Genomic DNA, 27,700 nt, shown 5'->3' on the forward strand with positions numbered 1-27,700 from the left:
ATTATGAGTGAACTTTTTTATTTTTTATCCAACGAGTAATTTGTTTTTATGCTCCAGCTACATATGTTTTAGATAAATACATACACAAAACATTTATTTATTGAGATGTTAAAATTACACAAAAACAACCTACACGATTCATACAAAACCTTTTATGTACATTTATGTTTAAAAGTTTAATTGAAAAATAAAAATAAAAAATTATTTATTTGTTTTATTTTCCAACTCAACAATGTCGGTGGATTTTTTAAAGCATAACAGTTAAGTTATAATTAGTAATCATTAGTATGTAATATGATTATTTTTTATTAAATATGTAAAATAATTGATTGAATTATGATTATTTTAAACTTTTCACGAATCATAATTGATTATGGTTATAAGAAAGCTAAAAATAATCGGGGATTATTTTAAATTGATGAAGATAACAAAAAAATAATCGAAAAATAATTAGATTAATTATTTTCATATGCATAGATACATATTTAGTACAATTTTCAAGTTATTATACCATTGTGGTAAATGAGCGTTTCGGGTTGAATTTAACCTTTTTTAGCGGAAATTCGATTTTATAATTTTATTCGATAGACAAAACCGTTTTTGAGTTACGCGAATAATGGTTTATCTCGAAAATAAGAGCTAACCTGAAAAACGATTAGCAAAACTCCATTCAGAGTACTCGAATTAGCAGTGTTATTAACTCTGATATGATATGATCAAAGTTATGGAAAAAAACATGAGTACATAATTTTTATATATTGACTAGTGGCGCCCGGTCCGCGTTGCTGGCCCTTGATTGGATATGTGGACTCTACACTGATGTTTTAAAAGAATCGGTTTCGTGGTTTATGTATGTATAATTGATTGAAAATTAAATCTTCGACGCCATCTGTCGGACAAATTTATAAAAAATATGAAACAACTTGTTGCGGGAACCATTTTGACCGCAGTGAAAATGTAAGATGTGTGTCTTAGTTTATGGCCTTTTTGGCTAGGTTATGTAAAATTTAACATTTTTCAAAAAATTAAATCAAAGTCATAACCAACTAATAACAATGTATTCATAATCACGGGTTATTACTTTCATAATAAATATGAAATAAAACACAGCTTTTTTTAAATTATGTATAATTTTTTATTGTTAAATTTTTCTTTAATAATTGGATTTTAAAATAACTTTTTATTAATATTTTTTAAATTCATAAAGCGTAAACCGTTAATAATATTATTATTTCTAATATGTATAATTATAATAATATATTTACTTAAATATTTTTACTTAATTAATGTGATCAAATAAAAGGGTCCAGATTTAAATCAACTCGTAAATATTTTAAAAGTGGCTATACACACATACATACATACATATATGTATGTATATGCATGTACTTTTTATTTCTGAACTGATGCGAAATACAATGCTAATTTCTTTAAAATTAAAACAATACACTCAAACATAATTATTCGAACTTATATTTTGTTATTGTAATATACGACTGGTACAAAATTGTCCCATCACAATTGTCCAATTCACAATCGGTATTGTATGGCTGTATCGTAGTATGTCGTATTTTTTTTAAAATTGTTTTGTTATTGTTTCCAAAATTTTTATTTGAAAAATTTTTATGACGTACAACGATACTACATCGGTTGTGAATTGGACAAATATTTGAAATATAAAAGTTTCTCCGTCGAAGAAAAATAATATGACAAGTTTTCTGAACCATTTAGTTCCAAATGTATGCAGCTGTTTTAGAAAAAAGTCTCAATCTAAAACCCTAATATTATAAATTTGTTCATCCTATATTGTAATGCTTTAGTGCATTGTGTTAACATTAAAAAAAGTTTCGTGTGTTATAATATTGTAGTGACATCACAAAATTTAAAAAGGCAATGCTGTAAATTTAAATCTGGTAGTAAAAATAATTAATAATAATGTAATACGTACATATCGCTCATTTATAATTAAAAAGTCTCTTTAGCTAAAATATCCGACGTGTTAAAAACTCATATAGATTTAATATCAATTACCTTCAGTGGGAGAATGATTTTCTGTATAACATATACATTTGATCATCCTCTATCAGGGTGCACTCAAGTCCATCCTGTCCTCTACATGACTGACATAACTCAAATTTCGATGATATTCCTGTCTGTTCTGTAAACCGAATCCGAGTAAATTTCTCGTTTAAAAACGAGTTCTCATAATTGTTCTCGTTTTAAAACCGAATACACAAATCTTGTCGAAAGTAAATCGAATTTAATTTTATTCTAATAAATTAAGTAATTATTTTTTGCGTTTTTTAATACAATTGTAACTAAATATAAATGTTGTGGGCATTTTAAACTCTTTTTCATTTAAATATGTTTATTTTCCTGAATTTTACGTTCAAATAAAAATTCTATTTGCAGAACACCAAATTCGGTTTTAAAAGCTTCTCGGTTTTGAAAGCGAATCGATTTACAGACATGATTATGTATTTTTTTATTGCTATCTAAAACTTATGATTTCATGTAAAATTTGACAAGAATAAATTTATTTTAAATTTAAATAGGAAACATACATACATATGTATATATGTACATCTCTAGAAGATAATTAGAGAAAATTATCTATCCAAAGAGTTATAAAACATTTATATCAAAGTACAAACAACTATTTTATTGAAGATTTCCCAAGCTGCATATTCAAAAAATGCACTTTTTGAATTGTTGGTCTTTGTTTTGCATGCAGAAGTGATATTTTTGCAAAAATATCTACACAAAAAAACGAATAAAATATGCATTAATTTAGTCGTCTTCGCTACATATTTGTAAAAAAAAAGAAAATTGTTAACATTTTATACCTTGTTGGAAAGATAATCTTCTCTAGAAGATACGATTTTGTTGAAATGTTAAGAAAAAAAATTAACAAAAAAAAAATCCTATTATTTACCCAATTTTACACTTTTCAATCGATTTCCGCACGGGTTCCCGTTATCCGATTTGGGTAAAATTTTACACCTGTTATTTTTAGACTCTATTAATGAATAAAATGAGACCCAAATAAACCAACACATATGTATGTATGTATATATGGAAATTAACCTCTGTCTTTCAAAAAGATTTTACCCGAACTATGTTTTTAGAGTAATGCATATGAGCGATATGTAAGCATGTGTGTATGTATATACAAATTAATTAAAACAAATTAACAAGTTATAATAGAAATATTAAAAAAAGTCTAAAATGTAATAATTTATAACATGTGTGTTTGGTTAAATCTGCTTAGGTGTGGAAGAATGTATACATAGTATATTAAGAGACCTGCATGTGCGACTTATTTAATATATTAAAATAATCGATTTTTTATTCGAAATTGGACTCAAATTTTTGTGAATCCCTATGATTTTGAGATTATAAAAGCTTTAAAATTTAACTGACAAATTTTCTGACTCGGGAATGGTTTTAAAATTTTTTGAACATAACTTTTTGCTTCGAATATTCGAACATAATTTAATATTGTCATCAGTTATACTTAAGACAAGACCAAATTTTAGCGAATTCCGGCTATAGGAACTAATTTTAAAAAGTGTCCTCCATTTACTCCAGAGAAAGTCTACTTTTTTAACCTAAACAAATTATTAATTTACTTGATTTGAAAACCGTGTTGAGTGCATAGCAGTGGATTACTAATATGTGTTTGAGCCAATCATGCAGGCCTCCAGTGTACCCGCCGAAAATTAAAATTAAGTTTATATTAAGATAAAATTTTTTATCTTAATATTTGGTGAGCTGGATTAAAAGATAAAAAAAAAATATTTTTGATATTTTTATGATTTTAAATCTTATTTAATTTCACATGTTTTTTTCTGTTTTTCAAATTTCATCTACTTCGTATTTTGTTTTAATTTTTCAAAGCCCATTTTTACCCTAATCTTGTGTAGGCTATGTACTTATGGCTTATAGTACAAATATTTCAGTTTAACTCATAATAAAACATGAAATATAATTACTAGGGAGTCTCAATTTTCTGCCTTGAATAGTCATTGAAAGAAAAATTAGAAAAGAAAAACTTGGAAATATACAAATTAAAACTAAAAAAAATGCCATTAAATGTTTCTGGAATTGCACCCGCAAGCAGGATTCCACACTTTTATATTATGTTTTGGGCTATTTTTATTACAAATTATTTAAATTTATTTTTCTTTTAAAAAAATTATATTTTTTCAATTTTATGTTTAGTTTTATTTAATGTAAAATTGAGAATACGTAAAATTTTTGAAAATTTTAAAATGGCATATCAGCACATTTCTGATATGCCATGGAAAGCTCCTCAAAGAGACCTTTATCAATATATCAATATTGAATAACATTCCTTTGTGCAATATATTAAAAAAATCGAAAATAATATTTTTATCCATTGATCCAACTCACTAAATATTGATTCCTGGACAAAAATTTTGAGAAACGGTATATTATAATGAACTAAATTTCCATTTTTGGTGGGAACATCATTAACTTATTTCTTCTCCTACATACAATATGTAATATTAAACCCGTTACCTATATTTTTTGTGCTGTTGCTGGGAACTTTGACTATAAATGAATCGTATTCGATAAATGTCCATGAATTATATGCCATAAAAAAATCTGATAAATTTATTAAAAATTCCAACCACTAATTTTAATGTTTTTCAAAAAATAGCACCCAAAAGCGAGAAAATAAAAAATGTATATGTACATCCCATTTAATTTTACGAGATGTTACCCAGCGATAATAAAAAAAGAAACAACGTAGGAAATAATTTTCAATATAATATTAATAAACTTGACTTATTATCACACACAAGTTAAAATTTTGATTATAGTTTGGTCAAATACATATATTGTATATTTTTTGTTTTTCTTTTCAAATCGGTTTATGTAATTACCGTTTAATGAATTAATCATTAAATATTAGTTAAATACATTAAAATTATTTTTATAAATTTTATTTTTAATACAACAGGGGATTCACGATCTCAAGTATTTGTTTATACATATGTACATATCGTTAGATTAAAGGCCCTTTAGACGATCACACTTTACGTACGTAAAGTCTAATGAAAAAGTAAAATTAAATTCCATCCGTATGACAAAAAAGAGAATCACCCCTATTCTGCATTTCAATTCGAATGGTTTCATTACATTTGCGTTTAGACGATCCCATCCGTACTCTTCTACACCAAATTTTGACAGATCATATTACCTGCGTCTCTCCAATAAAGCAGTAAAACGTCATAAGTCACCAACGGCATTATTTTAAAAAAGTTTTATAACTGGTATTGAAAAACAAGAAATCAAAGAAAAACGCGATTACTAATTTTAAAAATTGATTACGTTATTACATTTTTTGCTTCTCCTATAACGATATGTACGAATTTCAAAATGAAAAATATGTCCTAGTTTTAGTGACTTTAAAATGTCATATTTAGAAAATCTCGAAAATTTATTATCCAAAACAGGATGGTTAAAATATAATTCTGGGTCCAGAATTATAAAACTGTTGCCATCATTCCAATTTAATCCATTTAAAAATAATCAATGTAATAAACTTTGCTGAATATTCATAATAAAGCGTCAAATAATCGAGATCATGAATATACTTATGGGCATTTCCACCGAAAAGTCAACTTTTGTCACACAACGTCACGCACCATTAACAACCTACATATATCGAGGGAAAAAATATTTATATTTTTAAATTGTTTATATTGTTTTGTAGAGTTTTAATAGCTCTATGCATAGTATAAAGAGGCGACCAATCAGAAGGAATTGTCCTAAGATATTCTCAATTAAAGTGCGTGACGTGAAGTGACAAAAAATATACATTTTGGTGGAAATGAACTTATTTATGTATCTGATATTCAATATCATCAAATCAATGTGGCGTTGTATGGATTTATGAATAAACGATGATGATAAAAACAAAGTGGTATTATTTTATTATGTATGTAGGTATTTTTTATTAAATAAACTTCTAGTATCAATATTTCAAGCGAAAATTTTGAGTGAAAATTCAACATGTGTTTGTTATTGTAACAAAAAGCAAATATGCATTTGTAAAATTTTCATTCGCTTAAAATATGGAAACAGGTGGTAAAATTTTGAGATTCCTTAAATTTGATTTTAATTTGGTTTAAACGATCTTTGATATTTTAATATTATATTTGATATCATATTTAAATCTCAGTAGATCTAAGTGGACAAAACTAAAGTTAGATAGATATGGCTAATAATGTGTTTGTATTGTATGTAGTACTATATATTGTACATATGTCATATGTATGTATATACTATGTTTATAATATGTAATCTCCTAAAAATTGTCTAATAAATTAATGAATGTATGTAGTAAGTATGTGTGATTAGAGAAGATTTCATTGTTTTTTTTTTGTATTATATGGTAAATAGTTGAATGTTAGAGTAAGTTTTATATTCTTATAGATATCTAGAATATCTGTGTAATATAATGGTGTTATAAAATGTTATTGAGGAAATTATTTCCTAACCTGTAACGGAACAAAAGAAAAATTATAATAGAATCGAATTGTTATACATACATGTTTTATTATACATTTGTATATGTACATATGCTTTTACTTAGATACATTCATACATACATACGTACATATACAATATTTATAATAAATAAAACTTATAAACCTTTTAGGATATGTTTAGATAATTTAACAATAAATATACAAAATAATGATATGTATGGGAAAATGAGATAAAAGAAATATGATCGTAGAATGTGATAATAGTATTTGGTTAGTTATTTTAAGGAGAAAACACTCTTAAACTTCGTAATAGTGTAGCCAAAACATTGGCTAAACATTCAGCTTGTAAAGCCAACTGACCAGCCCCTAGGGGTCCCATTTGAACTCCAACCAATTCGCGAAACGATGAGGCAACATCATGGACTTTTAGCACGATATTACGTGTTTGAAGAGGAGACGACGTATGTCGTGTCATATCTTGCGCCAATTCTGTTATGCGCCTTATGGCAGTAAGACATGAAGTCAGATGCTCCGGCAATGACGACAGTGTCATGTCAGACATGGCAACGACTAAATATTTCGAGGCAGTTACTAATACTAATGTTTGTTCGGTTAATTCGTTGCGAGCCTTTTGAAATTTATCTTCATCAATGCTAGATCCACCGCCTGCAGATTGCGCTGCAGTACATTGTGCAGCAACTTGATCTAGTTTGACTAGTAATCCAGCCATTGCCACATCGGTTTTTACCAACAGAGCTTCTGGGTCTATAATATGACCATTTTTGATGATAAATTTATTGCTGTTGTTACTGAAACCTCTCGGTGAATTTAGACTTATATGGCTTATTGGGCTCGTGTTGTGGATTTTCCTTTGCATTTGGGGAGAAGATAATAATGGATAAGGAGGTAAAGGATATCGTTGATCTCGGCGATTACTTGCAACGGAATGCTGATTGAGCTGTTGTTGCATGGGTAGTGAAGGCGAAGGTTGTGATGGTGGTGTTAATGTTGGGCTATGTACAGCCGTGCTATTGGTTGGAAATACTCGTGGTTGCGTAGGTGGAGGCGAAGAGATATCAATTGCTCCGGGATAGTTCATAGGTAAAGGACTTTTTCTTAACATTGGTCTCGCAGTTATTGGAGGTAGTGGAGGTTTCTTTGGGGCTGAGGGACTCACCGTAGACTTAATATTTTGGCGTTCCTCCTCAGAAACTGCGCGTGGACTAGTACTGAATGATGTGCGCGGTGGCAGCACAGGTGGATTACTTTCGGAAACATCTGTCTGCAAACCATTTCTTTGCGGCAAGGATGAAGTATTTTGGTTAAGTTTTTTTGGTGAATAACGCTGCATTAGTTCGGCACTCTTTGGTGGTCTTACAGGCACTGTTTGTTCTGAGGATTGTGATCTAGGGGGTGGTTTAAGAGTTTCTAAAATTTCTGCACATGTATCGGTGGTTTCTTCTTTTTTCGATTTGGGACAGCAGGAAAATTTACTTTTTCTTTCTACGGTGGCATATTCAATAATGTGACCCTTATTTTCAATTTTCTTTAAATCTTCATTAGGTTTTGGCGCCAATGGTGGCTTAGCATTTCTGTTAGTTGCAGATGAATTGCTGTATAAGCTCTCGGTAAACTCTAACTCCTCTTTTTGGGTAATGATATCAACCTCATCTAGATTGGGAGGCGGAGGTATTATAAATGACATTATCTCCTCCGGTGTTAATTCTTTTGCGGGGGTTGCCTTCTGTGTAGGCGGAGCCACAACCACTTTTTCCAAAAATGTGTCTAAATCATGCTCTTGTCTTACATCGTTAAATGTTTTCTTTGTAAAATCACCAAATCCTTTTGGTGGCGCATTAAGTAAAGAAAGAGCATCTAATTCGTCTGGCGTTTGTGGGGGTGGTATGGCACGTAAGTCTATTAAATCGGTGTCGGTCTCAATGAAAGTATCTTCACGTATTTCAAAACCATAGATTTCTGATAATTTTTTTGCGGCGACGTCTGTGTCCTGATTAAAATCATCTACATTACTTATCTCCTTTAGTTGTTTTAGATATTCTTTGAGATTATAGTCTTTAGTTTCCATACCGAAATTACTACTGTCTGGACTGTGGAGCCCGAAACTTGAGCGGTATGCTAGATTTTGTTTTCGAGAAGATTTGTCATTTGTATTCAGTAATGAAGGCCTTCGAGCTGTGGGTGAATTTGTGGGCGATGCTATGGATTCGGAATCACTTTCACTCTGTGAAAAGTCTGTACCTAACGCTTGCAGGTTACTTAACAACTGGCTGAAACCGTTTACTTTTCGTTCAGGTCTGGGACTTGATGTATCTACGAGTGTAGGTTTTTTTCGTCTTACATCAATTGTATGCTCACCAATGGAATTTAAACCTTGCGTTATACCACTTAAATCATGATTTATTGTTTCCGCCAATAGAACCAATGAGTCACTGTGTTTCAATGAACCCTGCTGTGGAGTTTCTTCATTCGAAGATAATTTACTGCTGTTGAGACTATCGCAATCACTATCAAATTCAATGACACCACTCGAGTTTACATTCGAGGAACTTAAAGCACTCGTTGGGCTTTGCCAGGACATCACAGCTGAACTATAAGATGAATTAGTATTTGTCAATCTAAAGTTCTGTACTAGTTCTCCCTGCTCATTTAAATACTGTTCAGAGTTTTCAACCATTTTCTGCATTTCCTGCACCCGCCTAAATACTTCCTCATTTTTGGCTTCCATTTTAGCGTTGTTGCTTAAGTTGTTATTAGCACGATCTCCACAATTGCTACCACCACCGCTGCTATCACTCATTCCGGAATCTTTGGCTTCCTCTAAAAGTTCAGTTGCCATGACACTATGAATATCTAAGTCCATGGCTGTTGAAGAGAGCAAAGGCAAATTTGAATGTAGATGAGAACAGTCTGATATAATTAGTGTTTTGTTTTTCATACTCTCGGGTTGCTCCAGTAGATGACTTGCTTCGCCACTGTGCTGTGTTTTTAATTTTCTGGGGTGGTATGGCGGTGGCATAAGGAAATTTATGCTATGAGCTCTATTGTGAAACGGTAATAAATAACTCCAAATCGCTGGTAGCACTGTGTGTTGAGCAAGGTAGGATGGGGCATTGTCTTCATCAATTGTCTCTCGTTCTCGTGAGACTGGGAGAATTTTGCCTGCAATTTAATGCATAGTTTTGATTGACAAGCGTTACTCTGGAAATCGTTCACTCACCCGTCAATAACCTATAGTAGCCAGCTAAGCACAAGGAAAACTCACAGGCATCTCGATCCTCCATTAAAAATTTTACGGAGCGATCCCCTTGCATATAAATAGTGACACTACATGTGATGTCATCTTCCCTCTGAACAATGATGTGGCTAAAATCTTCTATAGCAGATATTGGTTGGGGCTTAAAAAAATTAAGAGTTGTTGACTTATATTCAAAAGAATGTACTCAAATAGAAAATACATACCACTGAATTTCTGGCACTCGATATTTGACTTAAGCCAAATCTTGGGCTTACTAAAAGTACCCTCTCAACACCCTCTCTTTGGTTCGTGCTAAAACACTTAGCTCCGTAACTAGGTAAGCTTGCAATAATGTCTAAGTAGTGCAATTTGGCCTGCAATTTATTTGAAAACATTTCCAAAAATAACTTAAGATCAAGTTCACATTATAATATATATTAATCACCTGGAGCTGTGTTAAAATTTTAGTTGATGAGCCTGTCATCTCGGCATTCATTTTTAGAAAGTGTGAAATTAATCGTCTTAATTCTTTGCGTTTCATACCTTCAAAAAGTGAGCCAGGCACGAAACGTTCCAAACCGAATTCACGCCTGGAATAAAAATACAATATTACTTTTCATACATGCAATAGTATGCACATTAGGGTGGCTCTGTTTGTATGTATAAAAATACAGATGTTCCCACCGAAAATAAAAGCTTGGTTCATTCTAAGATACCATTTCTCTAATTTTTTGACCTTGGGTGAAAATTTGGTCAAAGGATAAACATGTCCTATTTTAAGGTTTATACTTTAAAATTAAAAAGCGGAAATTTGTATGAAAAATTATTTTTTTCTTTTGTAATCCATATAAGAAATATAAAAAAAATCATATAAACCTCAAATAAGGACTTTTAATCGTTTGATTCAGCAAATATTGACGTCAGGACAAAATATTTGAGAAATGATATCTCAGAATAAACTAAATTTTTATTTTTGGCGGTAAGTAACATCAGCAACTTCCATTTTGATGCCATTCCAATGTACATATGTGTATTGTACTTGAGGGCGTTTTTTAGCATTGAACTTACTCAACTACCTTCACCGTTAGCTTTGACGCCGACACATTATTTGCCAAAGCATGTTGATGCATATGTAAAGCGGCTAATCGCAAAGCAACATCAGGTTGGAGCTCGGGAGCGAAACGTTCTTGAGTCACATCATTGCAGCATTGTAGATACAAATAATCCAAAGAATTCAGATCCTTTTGAGCCAATTCCGCTGCAGAAATAGGTACGAAAGTGACGCGAAATAAGCAACGTAATTTATGAGCTCCAGGACGAGAAGCAATCTATTGGAAATAAAATAAATACATACATTTGTATATTTAAAATATGTACAGTAGACGTCTAGAAGTACGAATACTATTTATTACGAATTTTCAATAATACCAATTGCAAAATTTTTGCATTGACTACGTTAAAGTACGAATAGAGTCACAGTTCTTCTTGTTATATTATATTTTATATACAAGACTCGCCAAAGTTAACCGCTTCAAACAGAGATGGAAACCATTTATGGATGACGTTCGGATTTTTTGACAAAATTAAAAGCAAAAATCTTATTTTAAACAATTCAAAAAAATTATTTAGAAACTGTTCGAAAAAAAAAATCAAAATTTTCGAAAAAAAAATGTTATTTTAGTTTTTTTTCTTCAATAAACCAAATGCAATTTTAGTAGTGTCTAATATTTTGTACTTCCAGATCTACATATGTAAGTGTTTGATAAGGGTTTGCAGTTTACTCGCTAATGAGACATATTCCTATGAAAATTCGTTGTACTTGACTTTCTGTATATATTAAAATACTAACTTTTGCTAACGATTCTTCAGGATCCAGTAATGTCAGCTTATTGCGTTTGAGGCTTTTAACATGTTCCAACACAAGACTAAATATTTCACCAGATACAAAACATAACTTGTCCAATAAAGAGGAAACCACATCCTGAATATGACATTAGATAATTACAATTATTTTATTTATATAAGTAGTATATATAGGTTGTTTGTATATTAGTTACCTGTACAGTAGTAGTTGCATCATATTTAAAAGATTTGGTTTGACCATTTTCCAAAAATACCTTTAAAACATTCGCCATAGGTGGAACACATATATCTCCCAGAGAAAAGGCGGAGGGCTGTATTAAGCAATGATATATATAAAGATATACATTAACAACTAAACATACTTAAATATGGCAAGAATGACATACTGGAAATAATGGAGCTCCATTAACGCAAACACTTTCTGCGAAACGTACTCGGCTTGGTCGAGTTTTTAGTTTTGCACGTTTTCCCGCCGACAACAAGGTTGATTTACGTCCCGGTATTACATTATGTGCAGGTTGACATACTAATAAAGTTACTTGAGTCTCACAAGCTCTCACCAACTGTATTACACGATCTCTTGGAGCATCCTTTACATCTTCACCATTTACAGCTAAAATCTGATCTCCCGGCTGAAGTTTATTCATACTCGGTCCATCTTCTGTAACAAATCGAACGATTACAGGTCGCTCACTGCCGGCAACAAAGCCAAATCCCATGGTAGAACTACGCTGTAAGACCACGACCCTAGGTTCTGGAGGGTTTTCGTCCCACTTTACGCATTCGGGCGCTTCATATGTTGAAGTTTTATTTAGATGGCTACAAATAAAAATACCCGGATTATTCAAATGAACTTAATTTCTTCAAAAACAGCAAATTGATTTTTCCGTGATACTTACTTGATGAAATAAGAACGTCCTTTCGAATCTATGGCTCTTTCCCAGCCATATGGCAACTCCTCCTGTTTACTCCAGTCCTCACAGGATGGCAACCATCCTGATGTTTGAGTTGTATGACTAAATGAAACCACCAACAAAAAAGTTTAATATATATTATCCTGTGATAATTTCGGAATTTGTATTTTATTCTCTAAAGACTTATCGAAAGATTACTTTTACTATTTTTTAAACAAATTCATCCAACATGTGTTCTCACTGAGTCAACTAATTGTTCAAATACATATGTATGTATTTTTTGCATAATGCAATAAATGTTAATTAACTATTTATATATGTATGTATATGCACATATGCATATAAGTATGCATATGTATGTACATAATTTGTTCAAGGTATGTAATTGCTAATTATCATGGAATTAATTTGATCATACAGAGAAATAAACATTTAATAATGAACTCATTAACAGCTCTTTGTTCTGATTGAATAACTGACAAATGAATGAAAGAATACATTGGCTAAAACACAGACCTCTGTAATTACAAAGGTAAATTGATGTACTTGCACTACATTAGGCTAGTCCGCATTTTTCTTTTATGCATATTAGTTGACGATCTCCAAATAATGGTGTGTTTCATAATTTGTGATATCAAATACATATGTATGTACCTAAACATGTCACCATTATAAGTATTTTATTGTAAAAAGTAAAATAAAAACTATTTAATTTTTTTGTTTATTTAATATCAGTTTTACTCAATAATGATTTAAAACTAAAGATTTTATTATATTAGATATTAGAAAATTTGGTATTATATTGTAAATTGCTATTTAAATTTATGTTAAGGTTTTTATAAATAGAATAAAAAACAAAATACATATCTAAACATAACACATACAATATCGAAACTGATAAGTCTACTTTTGCTCTGTATTAAAACTACTCCCCTAATGAAATGAAAAAGTAAAAACCATTAATAATGAACATCTAATATGATGAATAGTCATGTTGGGGTGATAGTGTTGATAATTAATTAAATTTCGACCTTTTCTATGTACTTTTATTCTCCGTGCACATCATACATAAATATGTACATATCGTCATATGAAATCCAAAAAGACCTAAGTTACAAAAAAATTAAAATCAACTTTTTGATTGATCAAAATACATGTTCCTGTTAAATTTTACACTCCTACAATTAAAATCAACGTCCGTATCAAAGAAATTCTAAAAGGTTATGTTCTAAAATTACCTAAAAATTCATGAAAATTTTAAAATTCTTTTGAATTTTTAACTTCGAAACTGTGAAATGTTATAAGTTGGCATCAAATAAAATAAAAATGGCACTTTTAGCGAATCCTTGTAATTTAGAGATTATTTTAACAGTTTTAGATTTTTTCAAAGAAAAATTCCAATTTCCGAAAATCTTTATGAAAACAAAGAAAACCTTATAGCTTCCATGTTTCGGCCTATTTGACCAACAAAAAGTGATTTGAATTTAGTTGAAAATGTGAAAACTTACTATTTTTTAATGTAACTTACGCCCTTTTGGGTTTCAGAAAAAAACTTCTCAAGGGCGTAAGTTTCATATCTCCGTAAGTAAAACAAAAACCGCAAATTTTTCTTCAAGTAATAATTTGTCAATAAGAAATAAGCATAACTTGAGAAAATGTTGAACATTTTTGGTTTATTTATCATTTTAGACGGTTTTTTACTTCTCCTGAAAAATTTGTTCAATGTAACTTTTTGGATTTCATATGACGATATGTATGTACATTAGACCGACTCACTCGGTCAAAAACGTAATTTTGTTACCCCTCTCAAAATTTAACTTGATTTGTTTTATGATAATTCCAAAAACATTTTAAATCTAGCGATGACCATTCGTGAGCTGGACAAATTTTAAAAAAGGTATTTTTGAATTATTTTTTTTAAATTTTGGTTATGTTTTGAAACAATATATCGAATATGGATATCGTTTGAAAGCTGCGTCCAATGATGTATTTATCATTATCATATGCTCATAATTGTCATATTAAAAAAATTTTTAATTTTTAGGTTTTTCAATAATATAATTAAAATGAATGCACAATTTTGAAAATTTTACACGCTACTAGACATGGCTTCTCAAAATCTTTCAAATGTTACCACGTATTGTATATTTTGTTTAAGAAAAAACTGTAAAATATAAAAAAATAACTAAAAAGGGACTTTTTTGTAACCGGTCCAGCTGGCGAACGGCCACCGATAAACTAGAAATATTTTGGGAACCATCATAAAACAAAACAAAAATTATTTGAAGATGGGTAAAATATTGAATTGAACATGAAAAATCGTTTCCCACATAGGATATTTTCTTGAAAACTGTCCAGGTCACGAACGGACAACAATGAAACCAAAATATTTTGGGAAACATCATATTACATAACAGCGAATATTTTGAGGGGGGTAACTCAAGCACCATTTTTTGTGAGTCGGTCTAATGTACATATGTATTACAATAATTTTAATTCGGTTTCTGAATAATTTGGCTAATTAAATGGTATTTATAATAATTGAACTTTTTCATTTGGAAATAATGTATAAACATGATTAATTTCAATCGATTGTTTGACATTCTAAATGTTTCATAATAAAAGTAGTAGTTTTTATTTCAGACAGTTCTATCCTAATTAGTATCGATTCAAACCTGTGCACAATTTTGAAAAAATGTCCAAATTATCGTTATTTAAATTAAAAATATTCTTATATTTTTTAACATACTTGCAGTAATAGAGACGACCTTCCTTGCCCAAATGGGCACTCCAACCTTCTTTAAGTTTTGTTTGTACAGCTTCTAATTGTCGATCAATATCTTCCCAATTTCCGGGAGAGGCCGAGGTCATCGTAGTCAAGGCACCTGTGCTTGAGCTAATATTGCCATTGGCCAAGAATGTAACTTTGGGACCGTTTGTATAACGTCCTGCTGTTGCAGTTCCGGTTTCACTTTGACTTCCGGGGGAATTTGACAGTAGCACGTTTCCTGTACCATTGTTGGCCATTTGAATTGTATATGATTGATGGTTCGAAGGTGGTGTTGATAGTGCTGAATTAGGAGCAGAATATGAGTTTTTATACTGTTCGGAAGCTGTAGTAGCCATTGTTGTTGGTGTTGAAACTGACTCTGGTAATGCGTAGCCGCCATTTTCTGTTTTGTTGCCAGAATTTATGTTCAATTGTGGTGATGATGTTCTTGTCGAAAATTGAGGCTTTTTTGTGTTATTTACTGGATGTACATCGCTATGTGATCGCCCCGAAGGCAAAAGCATCATTAAAAAGCATTCGCTATAAAGACAAACAAAAGCAAAGTACATTAAGAATTAGTCAATATTTAATATTTTTCTACGAACTAATGTATGCGGCGAATCTAAATGAATCTATAAAATTAATAGTCACAATGTTACTCCTTATAATTAACAAATTTTCTTTTAGGAATGAAAGCACACAAATTTAATACATTTAAATGTGTGCTGGGTATTGTAAAAAGTTTTTGCAAACATCAATAAATTTGTGTGTATAATCGTAAGACAAGACGGGTAAAATAATTTACTATGTAGAACACTTGTTGTGTTCCAGTTGCTTAAAGTGGCAGGTTTTTATTCACACAAGAAGGCTTGACCATGCTTCTCGTTTCTATAAAATTGGTAGGCTGCCATACAGACAAAAAGGACAGACAAATGAGCACTCAAGAATAAAAATGTGTTACTTAACGACAAGAAAATCTGCTACAACAAAACACGTTTAGCAATCACCTATGCAATTGCATTACGCTTTTAAATTCTTTTCCCTCATAATTTCGTAAATGTGCTAAATTTGGAAGAAGGATAATAGATAGTGGCTGTATATATGCTTTTCCACTTATTTATAAATTTAATTTATTTTTGTGTAATTTTTATACTTTATGTGAAATGGATATATGTACGTACAATACAGATGAATGAGTTGGAATTTTGAAAAACTGATTACAGCATTGTGACCACTGATACAAAAACCTTCTAAAAAGTTGTGATATCACAAAAACGGGAAACATTTTGTATATACATATGTATATGTATGTATATAAGCTACCTTCAAATTGTAAAGATACATATCGAGGGACTATAATCACTTTTGTATATCTAAGATTTGGGTTCATATTAAATTCGATTTTTTTTGAAATTTATATTCTTATTTATTTTTATCATTTTGATTTCGCATTAGCCGCTAAATTAAAGAATACTATAATTGATATTAAATCTCAATAATTTATTTGTATATTTCGTAGGAAAAATTGCTTATAAATTAGCAATGATCAAAATTGTTTATGATAGAGTTTTGAATATAGTCCCCCGATGTATAAAAAGATTGAAAAATGGTTATTCTTAAACTACTATTATTAAATGTAGAATATTTTTGGCCTTTAATTGTTAGATATACTCAGAAAACATTGTCAAAGCGCGCATTATAGTGTTATATTTGGATATGATAACTACATAAGTATATACTTATGTATATATAACGTATGAAAAAATCAATATGTATTTGGATAATATACACTTCCCAAAAAATCTCTTAATGTGGGAACAATGGCACTGAATATATTTAAAGATTTGAAATTCATGCTTGTTCTGTATTGCGCATTCTATAACATTTATCGTTCTGAAAACTAACAAGGGAAGTTCGACACAAATGACACACTTTTAAAATAAAACTGAACAGTGATAACGGATGCAAGGGAAAATATATGTTTTACTATATGTATTTTTTGGAATAATTGAAAAATATGTATTTGTGTACAACGATATATGGGGAATTTCGTGTCAAGTGACCCAACTTTAAAAATCGATGTCTTCCGATTTGGATGAAATTTGCACCAATATTTTTTAATTAAAAAAAAATATTTTTTATACAATTTCCTTAAAGGGCTTTATAGTCCCATAATGGGATGCGATTACTATAAAAAAAAATTATTTTTTAACATACATATGTATATCCCACTCGCATCCCACAAAGTAATCACAAAGCTCTTAAAGGCAAATACAACAAAAACGTCCATTTTGAAAAAATAGGGGAAAATTAAGTGCCAAATATTAAAAAAAAATTATTCTTGGGTTAAAAAAATATTTTTTTTTTTAATGGATATAACACTCGCATTCCAATTTAGGACTATAAAGCCCTTTAAGGAAAGTGTATAAGCTTTCTTTTAAGCAAAAAAAATAAAAAGGGCCATTTTGAAAAAAAAAAAAATATATAAAAAAAGGAAAGTGTATAAGCTTTCTTTTAAGCAAAAAAAATAAAAAGGGCCATTTTGAAAAAAAAAAAAAATATATAAAAAAATATTTTCAAAAAAAATATTGAATTTTTTTTGGAAATAATGAAGAAATAGCTATCTGAACTCCTTTGGACAAGTTTTTCTAGGACCAATAGGTGAAAAGTTCCACTCATTTGAATAAAACCCTGTATGACCAAAATGTCCAACTTTGTACATACATACATATATGCATATTTTTGTACTGAATGGCGCGAAAGATTTTTAAACGTATCGTATAAAGAAGATTGTGAAGCACTGCTTTAGTCCAACTGAATGACAACATAGAAAGACAATCCATATATTGCATATAAGGAATTCCTTGAAATAAATGTTATTAGTATGGTTACGAAATAACGTTACTTTGTAGAGGAACTGCAAGTTGTTAGTTGGTTGGTTGGTTGGTTAGTGGTTTCATCAGTTGTTTGCTTTTCTTGGGTGCTAGTTGCAATAGATTCGAATTGTTTAAATAACATTAAAGAAACTCAACAAAAACAACATTCATAATTAGAGAGACTGTCATGCTATTTCTTTTATTGAATTCATCAGACAGTCAGTCAGTTATTTTGTTTCTCTTTCCTTCTTAAGCATTAAAAATGTGTCAATATTTCACTTTTTTATAGTATTAAGAAAACCAGTTATATTTTTCAATGTTATTAATAATAAAATGTTTGTTGTGAACAAATTATTAATTAATTTTGTATTTAGAACAAAATGCATACATATGTACATATGTATGTATTTATATACCTACGTATGTACATTTTTAGCCTCGAATTAAAAATTATTGTTAAACCTTTATGTACACACATTTATTTTTGTATATTTACATATATTTCTACATTTATTTACATATTCTCTTTTATACATACAGACGTCCTTGACCCAATGTTAAAAAAAATGCTACAGGCTCCTTTAAATGAAAAGAGTGCGACTTCTCAACATTTTTTTATTCGTAAAATGGATTTTTTTAAATCTTTAATAAACTCTATTTCTTTAAATAACTACTAATTCACACAATACGACTTTGAACGTACATATGTATGTATGTCCGTCTGTTTGTCCATGTAAATCTTGTGCGCACTCTGCAGGTAGCAATTTTCAAGATAATTTGATCAAATTTGGCACATACCCCCGAATAGGGCTTCTGAGCTCATAAATATGTTAAATGTTCTTGTATCACTTCAAAAATCGGCAAAACTCTGTTTTATATAAGTCTTAATGATACTACCTCATTTGACCCTATCCCCCATACAAAGTCCTCTTCAGAAAATGGCTTGATGGTCAAAATTCACTTATAAACACTTATCTCATTATGATATTCTGCATAAATAACTGATGTAGACGTAATTCCCTTTACCAAAATTTATAAGAATAGGGCCATATTAACACCCTGTCCCCATAGAACCTCTCTTTTAGAAGAACCCTTTTTTGTCAACAAATTGTTAAAATATTCCTGAATTAAGATAAAAATTAAATTAAATGTAACATAATCACTGTTGTAGGGTATCATATGGTCGGCCATGCCCGACTACACAAATGTCACTACATATGTACATGCATACATATGTATATATGTATGTATATTCAAATAACCTACAAATATTTGGAAGATAGCGTCCATAGAAGATATGAAAGCAATAACTTCGTTTTTTCATTTGGATGAAAATCATTTTGTTTAATATCAAATATGTATTTAAAAGAAAATTCAGCAATAAACAAAAAATGTATTGTATCTCAAGATTATCATACGGAAGTTGTTATAGAAATACTCCATACTTCAAAATATTTATTAAAAATAAAAATGTAAAATTTTTTCATTATTATTATTTTATTATAATAGGGTAATTCCACAGACATTTCGACCAATTCAAATTTTCATTCCTTTCGATTTAGTTATAATGCATTCTACTCTTAATTGCGGTTTCTATGGCGTATAAATTGGTTCATATTTTATGGGCCTCTAAAGTACGGCATCTCGGGTATTTTTGTTCAAAATTAGAAATGTTGATGGCTGAATAACTTTGAAACCAGTTATCCGATTTTAATAAATGATGTTTCGTTCGACAGGCCTTCGATTACTCGTTTTTGACATTTCATTAAAATTACATAAATTCCCGGCGCAAGGACTTCAGAGTCCCATAAAATATGAACCGAATGAGTTATTATTGAATATATACCCCTGATTTGAAAAAAGTCAAGAGGCAAAAATTTAAAACAGCGTTTTTTGGTCGATTTATTTTGGAATTACCCAATAATCTTCTAGGAGTATTGCTTAGAAGTATCTTCTAAGCAATACGAATTCGTATCTTCTTGCTTCTAAAACAAGTGAGAAATTATAGTCAGCGTGGCCGACAATTTATTCAGGGTGATTCAGTTGTATGGGGGGCTAGGTGAAATAATGGACCGATTTTAATAATTTTTAATAGGCTTCGTACAAAAGATCATGTTTTAAATTTCATTGAATTATCTTCAAAATTGCGATCTGTAATTTGATTACAGACGGATGGACACTGGCTTGTCATAGGAGGGCAGTCCTTTTTATTAGATTCCAAATTCACTACTTCTGAAGTCATTCTCAAAAAGTAACTTTTCTTCTTTTAAAAGTTATTTGGAAGCGATATTGTAGTATTATATAAACTAATATTAACAAAAATAAACATTTAACATAATATCCCAAAAGTAAAATGTTTTAACTCATAACAACGTCAGTAAAAAAAGTTATCAGGAGTTTTGAAAAAATTGAATAAATATCGCTTCTTTGGAAGTCACTTTGAAGTGTTGATAAATGTAATTCTTTTTGAAAAATTGTAAAATACTATAATAAAAATAATTTTAAAAGTAAATATAACAAAATTTGTTCCAAATTCTTAGGAATTTTAAAAGAATCAGCAGAACAATATTCTTAAAAATTGTATACGGAGATTTAAAATAATTCCAAACTTAAATTAATTAGGCAAATAATGCTTTGTTCAAATGGTATAAATTGAATTTTTAAAAGAGAAACTTTTTTCTTTGCAAATAAAAATAAAGAAAATAAAAAATACAGCAGTAAAGTAGCTTTACATAATCTATAACAAATTTGGCTCATTTATATTGCCAATCAAACTAAAAATAATTTATTATAGAAAGTTTAAAATAAATACAATTTGTCACTTACAGTACATTTTACCTCCATTATTTGCTGATAGTTGATCCCCTTTAATTGTTTTGGTATTGGAATGTCTTCATTTTCTTTGTAACAAACCCAATAAAAACATTATACCAACACCAAATAACATTGTACATTAATACATATACTTACATACATACATATGTGTATGAATGTACATACATATGTACATAAGTATCTGTCAGCTTTATTTGGTGCTCTTGGACGTGATTTTCCAAATGTCACGCACGTTCCATCGTATAAATAGACAATGGACAGTCACGGTTTTGAAAATAGTAAAGGAAATTCGTTAGACGAAAACTTTATTGTTAAAGTATTGGAATTTCTTTAAGTACCCAATTGACCAAATCGATAGATGACATTGACCTCAAACTCTGACAAAATGAGCTAGAATATCTGAAATGTATGTATGTATGTATGTATGTATGTATGTATGTATGTATGTATGTATGTATGTATGTATGTATGTATGTATGTATGTATGTATGTATGTATGTATGTATGTATGTATGTATGTATGTATGTATGTATGTATGTATGTATGTATGTATGTATGTATGTATGTATGTATGTATGTATGTATGTATGTATGTATATATATGTTATATGCATGTCAGTTGTCATACTAGGGAGTAAGATTATGGATATAACAAGGTGAGATAAACGAACCAAAAATAAGCGGCAAGTCATAAATTTATTAATCAATACCAAACAATATGTTTTCAGTTCTTTCCCTTCTGCTTGAATGCCCGCCAACAAACATGCTCGCTTTTATCATAAGTAAAGTTAGATACAGCTTTTCATTACATACATATATTTATTTGCCTTTCTTAACCATCAAATCCTTTTCTGTTTACAAATGCCTGGGATGGGAAAGTTGATATAATCCTACTATTTTGGATAACACATTTGGTCTAAAGGACTACGCTGTGCTTCATAATCCATAACAGCGTGAAGACATTATACATATGGGTAATTTCGTGTCAAGTGACCCAACTTTTAAAATCGATGTCCTCCAATTTGGATGAAATTTGCACCAATGGTAGTTCTTTTGGATACAATAAAAACAATAAAGAAACAGCTATCTGAACTCATTTGGACAATTTTTGCTGGGGCCAATAGGTGAAAATTGTACTAATTTGAATAAAACCATGTTTGACCAAAATGTCTAACTTTGACCCCCTCAAACTCTGGCAGTTCTTGACCGATAGAGCTGAAAATTTGTGTCTGGCCTACTATTTAATAATACTACTATCCTTAGTGCAAATTTCACCAAACTCGAAATTTTGAGTTGGGTTACTTGACATTAAATTGCTCATATATAAAATTTGTTGTGTGGTCTCAAAATTCATTTTTTGGTAAATTATAGTTACTTTTACACTCACCACCAAAACATGGGTAAATTTGTAATACATCGAAATATTGGGCATATACCCACAAAAGTATGTTTATTCTGGCACCTTACTTAGTTCTAATTTTAAGGGTCCGAAAAGAAAGACCTAGAAAATTGAAATTTTCCACAAGGGAAACAGTTTTAAAAATACGAGTATTGCGGTGAAATTCAATATAAACTAGTTCTTTACGAACCAAAACTTATACATATACGATAATTTTATGAGGATCGGCCGATAATTGACCCTACTCCCATATAATGTCCCCATCAGAAAATGTTTTTAGCGCTCAGTACTGACTTAAATTTGACATGAAGTTTTATACATACCCACAAAATGTACAAATAAAAATAAGCAAATTTTAAGAAATGGGCAATAAAGAAGGGAACAAAATAGTAAAGAAATTAGGTCGATATCTCTTAAATATTAGCGGAACCTTTCGGAGAAAGCAATATTTTGGTTAAATTTTTTGAAAAACTGGCTTAATTCTTTACTGTTATGCATTTTATATATAACATTTTTAGAGCATAAAACATACATCTGAAGTTTTAATAAAATCGAACAATGTTAACCCATAAACTGTGAAGGCCTTGAATTTGGTTTTATGGTTATAAAAATTAGACAAAAATTATTTGTTTATAAAAATTTATATTTTTTTTAATCGGAAGGGCTTGGTCCACAACTTTGGGTAAAGATATGTCAAAATAGGAAGAAGATATATTAAACCATTATGTTATAGTCCATCCCTGAATGGAACATTTGTTTTCTATTCGAATGTGTGTGTTTTTGAATGTAACTTATTTGTATGTACATTAGGGATATAACTATGGACATTTATTGTATATGTGCAAGTTGACATAGCATAGTCGAATACACCATTAAAAAATGTGAGAAACTACGTCATTATTTTTTCGCGGTTGTTAAAAAAATTCACGCACCGAATGTCTGTCCGTCTTTTTTCTAAAATTAATTTTTTTGAAGACTCCATAAATCTCGGGAATCCAATTCTTAACTAACTGAATTAGATATGTTTTTAAGAATTTAGCTGTTTAAAACCAGTAAAATAGGTCTATAAGAATCGGAGATATGGTCAAAACAAATATTATCAACAAATTATATTTTATGGAATTTTTGATTAAGGGATGTCAAATAGTATATTTGCGTAAAAATCAAAAAGTCCAGAAATATAGCCAGTGATGAGTCGCGATATGACAAAAGTATACTTTTTGGTAAAAAATTACTGTACATAAATATTTAAATTTTAAATTAATAAAAGGAGAAACTTGAAAAAAAATTTGGTTTATATTAGAAATTGGGGTTGGTGCGTGATGTTTTTGATTCCAAATGACCTAAAAAAATATTTTCATTACTACAAAAATATTTTCATTACTTATACAACATTGGCAATCACATGGTGGTATGCCAAAAATATCGCCGAATTAGTTATATCCCTAATGTACATATGTATGTTTGTTTAAATATTGTTTCTGTATTTGATTATAATTTTATTACAAGGACGACGAGAAAAAATGTTAACTTTGAGCTTTTTTGTGTGTATATTTAAGAATCTATGTACAATCTTCTACAACACCGACTACTTACATAGTATTATTTCACGGACCAATGGACAGGCATTTAGACAGCCATTCAACCAATCGATTGTTGCATATTTCCTTCTGTCTTTGATGTTTTGAAAATCTGTTCTAATTTTAAACATTATTTTAATATCGACTATAATTTATCCATTCATTGTGTTGCGGTATATGTTGTCATTTGTCACGTTAAGTATGATACAAAATATATGTTCATAATCAATATACCAACATACATACAGACATTTATGTATGTATTTGTATGTAAGAAATTCTTAAAATCCATTATTAAATTTTAGTCATTATTAATATTTTACAAATATTTAGATAAAAAGAGTATTTTAACAAGTGAGAGTGTTATATTCGGCTGTGCCGTTTTTGATAAAATTCATCGCTGTACTCGCATTTTTATTAAAGTAGTTAGTGTTAAAGTAATTTTCTGGAGGCAAGCTTATATGGGCGGGTAGCCCGAATGAAAATTGGTAGGAAGATTTAAGTTCCTATAAATGTTTCTTATATCAAATTTCATAATTGTACACGTATTTTTAAGCCAGAAATTATCGTTAAAGTAATTTTCTGATGAGAACTTTATATGTGGGTAGGGTCACGTATGGACCGATCCTCAATAAATTTGGTAGAGAGATTTTAACTCGTAGAAACTTTATGTGTGTCGAATTTTATCGCTTTACTCGTATTTTTAAGCCCGTAATAAGCTTTAAAGTAATTTTTTGAAGGCGACCATATATAAGGGTCAATCATATGCCGATTCTCATAAAAGTCAGTAGGGAGGTTTTGGCTCATAAGAAAGCTTTTAAGCCAGTACTGAGCTATAGTAATTTTTGAAAGGGGACCTTATGGGGGGTAGGGTCAATTATAGACCGATCCACATAAAATTTGATAGAGAGATTTTTACTCGCAAGAGACTTACTAATGTCGAATTTCATCGTAATTTATAATTTGGTAGAGAGGTTTTGGGTCGTAAGAAACATATAGTACTTATGCCAAATTTCATCGTTGTACTCGTGTATTTAACCCAGTAATGAGCGTTAAAGCAATATTGTGAATGGGACCATATATGGGGGGTAGGGTCAATTATGGACCGATCCACATAAAATTTGGTAGAGATTTTTGCATTAAAGTGACTTACTTATGTCAAATTCCAACGCTATACTCGTATTTTTAAGCCAGTAATGAGCGTTAAAGTCCCTTTCTAAAGGGAACCTTATATGAGGGGTAGGGTCAATTATGGACCGATCATCATAAAATTTGGTAGAATTTGGCTCATATGAAACTTATTTATGTTGAATTTCATCTCTATACTAACACTTTTAAAACATATATGCTCCGTAAGGCTGTTTTTCGGGGTCCACTTATATGGGGGCTTTAATAAGGACCCATGTATAATTTTGTGGGTCTATGACCAATGTTTCGATGTGTTACAAACGGAATGACAAAATCAATATACACCCCTCTTTTTTGATGTTGGGTATAAAAAGTAAGTATAGATACATACATATGTATGTATGCAAAACTATTCTTTTCTTCTGTGTGACAATCTGTGATGCTGTTTTGAGTCATCTTGTTATAAACAATATCAACTTTTACGGAAATTATTTATGTCAAAAAAGGTTTAAAAATGGGATAAATATATGTATGTACTTGTATACAACAGGAAATTAGGGGGAATCACAATGACCTCCTGGTTTTCTCTCAAAATTTAACACAAAAAGGATTTTAGACAATTTTTTCCTTTAATAACACAAAAATATATTTTTTCTTGATAAAATATACATATAAACACCGCATAAAAATTAAAAATAATTAAATAGAAATATTGAGCCTAAGGCCTAGTAGCCATGGCCTATTATACATTAATTTGTAATTTATAATTATACTTTAATGATTAAAATAAATAAATAAATAAATATGTAATTCCCTAAAAATTTCGTGGGAAAATATGAAAAATATGTATTGTTTTTTAAACAATATGACGTTATTTTTTTAATATAACCAACAAATAGCAACAATAACAAAATTCCCATAAACATTATTTGAATTTTATTGTTGAAAAGGTATAGTCGAGTAGAGTAATAATAATCTTCAGACAAACAACATAAAAGTTTTCTGGTGTAATGTATATACATACATATGTATATGTGTGTATGTAGTACATACTATGTACATATACATATATACATACATATTTCCGTATTATTTTGGTATATAAAAAAAAGGCCCTCGGCCACTCCAACTTCGGGGTAAGTTTGCTCTCGTATTTTTTAAACATTTGAAAAATTTCACAAGAAAATTTAGAAGAAAAAGTAATAGATAACCAAATCCATAGTGTAACGAAAAAAATGAATTTATTCAAATGTTCAAACATCCACACAATCTGTCTCCATGGAATTAACTAAAATAAAGTTGATGACATAAAGTTTTACATAAAACAAACAACAAAAGTACAATTAGACATTAAGAATGCGATGATGTAAACAAAGTGAAAATTTTCGCATTGTTTTAAATGGCAATTAATTACATTTATTCAAACGAATGTTATTTCATAGCCTGTACAGCATTACCCAGCAAACAAATTCAAATTTTTTTTCATTAATATAAGCGATATCAGAGTTTAAAATTACTTTTTCGTAATCTGCATTTATTATAAATTTAAAATTATTATTTTTAAATTATATGTATCAATAGTTGATACTAAAAAAATATATTTTAAGACATTTATCAAATGTTTTGCAAAAGCTTAATCACTACTTATATTTTAGCAAATGTTTATTTGAATGTATGTTTGTATGTATATACATAGATATGTATATAACTTTCGTAGTAACAAATAACGTCAAATAATATTAATGTTGAAATAAAATTAAAATATACTACATATGTAGTTCTGTTTTGTTTGTAAATATGTATTTTAAAATTCGCATTATAAACTAGTAATTTGTTTGTTGGGTATATGCAACTACTTGGGTGTGTGTGAAATAGTAATACGTTTTAGCTGAGTTACATTGTATAGTGATTGTATTGACAACAATATTGCAGGAAACAGTGTGATGAACAATACATCATACAAAAAATGTAAACCTTATATTACTATTTAAAATATAACTATTTATAATTTGTAAATAATATAACGTGGAAATAAAAATAGATTTTTTTAAAGAAAAAAAATAGTTTATAGAATTTCACAGTCCATAAGTAAATCCTTGAAGTAACGTAATTCAGTCAATTATTTTTATGAATTTTTAGCTGATAAGTATGAAATGTCTTATCTTAAAAGGATAATCTGTTGAATAAAGTGATTCAACAGAAAGATTTTTTACAAAGTTTTGAAATTAAGCTAAAATGTACTAGATTTTTTGTTCGATATCGATTGCTATCATCTAAAATAGGAAAATTACGATAAAATTTATTCGAACACGTTTACAGTATACGTGTACTCTTGGATTTTTAACAACATATTTGTAGTATGTAGTGGGCTAAGGTTTGTACAAAACTTCCGGAAACCGAACTTTGGTTAATTTTCTAAAATAGGTGAGGTGAGATTAAGTTATGAACGTCTAGGCGCACTTTATATGTTCAAATGTGAAACGATTTTGTCTATTTTCAATATTTTTTACCAATATAGGAAATTTAGTTTTGGAGTTTAAAATCCTATTAAATT

General features: G+C 29.7%; 1 protein-coding gene across 13 annotated transcripts in view; it reads right to left on the reverse strand.

Moving 5' to 3' along the window:
* Window positions 1-1,165: 1,165 nt before the first annotated feature.
* The window catches only part of LOC119601557, a 47,686-nt gene continuing 21,151 nt past the window's right edge, over window positions 1,166-27,700 (reverse strand). For 11 of the 13 annotated variants that reach the window (XM_037952570.1, XM_037952569.1, XM_037952566.1 and 8 more), the window contains 10 exons: window positions 15,307-15,867; window positions 12,543-12,659; window positions 12,030-12,462; window positions 11,838-11,954; window positions 11,630-11,761; window positions 10,849-11,108; window positions 10,226-10,370; window positions 10,005-10,154; window positions 9,763-9,940; window positions 6,569-9,704 (listed from right to left, as the gene is read on the reverse strand). In XM_037952570.1, the coding sequence (XP_037808498.1) occupies window positions 6,805-9,704; window positions 9,763-9,940; window positions 10,005-10,154; window positions 10,226-10,370; window positions 10,849-11,108; window positions 11,630-11,761; window positions 11,838-11,954; window positions 12,030-12,462; window positions 12,543-12,659; window positions 15,307-15,854 (4,980 nt within the window). In that variant the 5' untranslated portion in view covers window positions 15,855-15,867 and the 3' untranslated portion in view covers window positions 6,569-6,804. Of the gene's footprint in view, window positions 9,705-9,762; window positions 9,941-10,004; window positions 10,155-10,225; window positions 10,371-10,848; window positions 11,109-11,629; window positions 11,762-11,837; window positions 11,955-12,029; window positions 12,463-12,542; window positions 12,660-15,306; window positions 15,868-27,700 lie in introns of all 13 variants that reach the window. The other 2 variants (XM_037952558.1, XM_037952557.1) reach the window with 2 other exon arrangements.

The sequence above is a fragment of the Lucilia sericata genome, unplaced genomic scaffold, assembly GCF_015586225.1.
Source record: "Lucilia sericata isolate MDLA Ls3-8-SP2 unplaced genomic scaffold, ASM1558622v1 Contig000172F_arrow, whole genome shotgun sequence".
NCBI lineage: Eukaryota > Metazoa > Arthropoda > Insecta > Diptera > Calliphoridae > Lucilia > Lucilia sericata.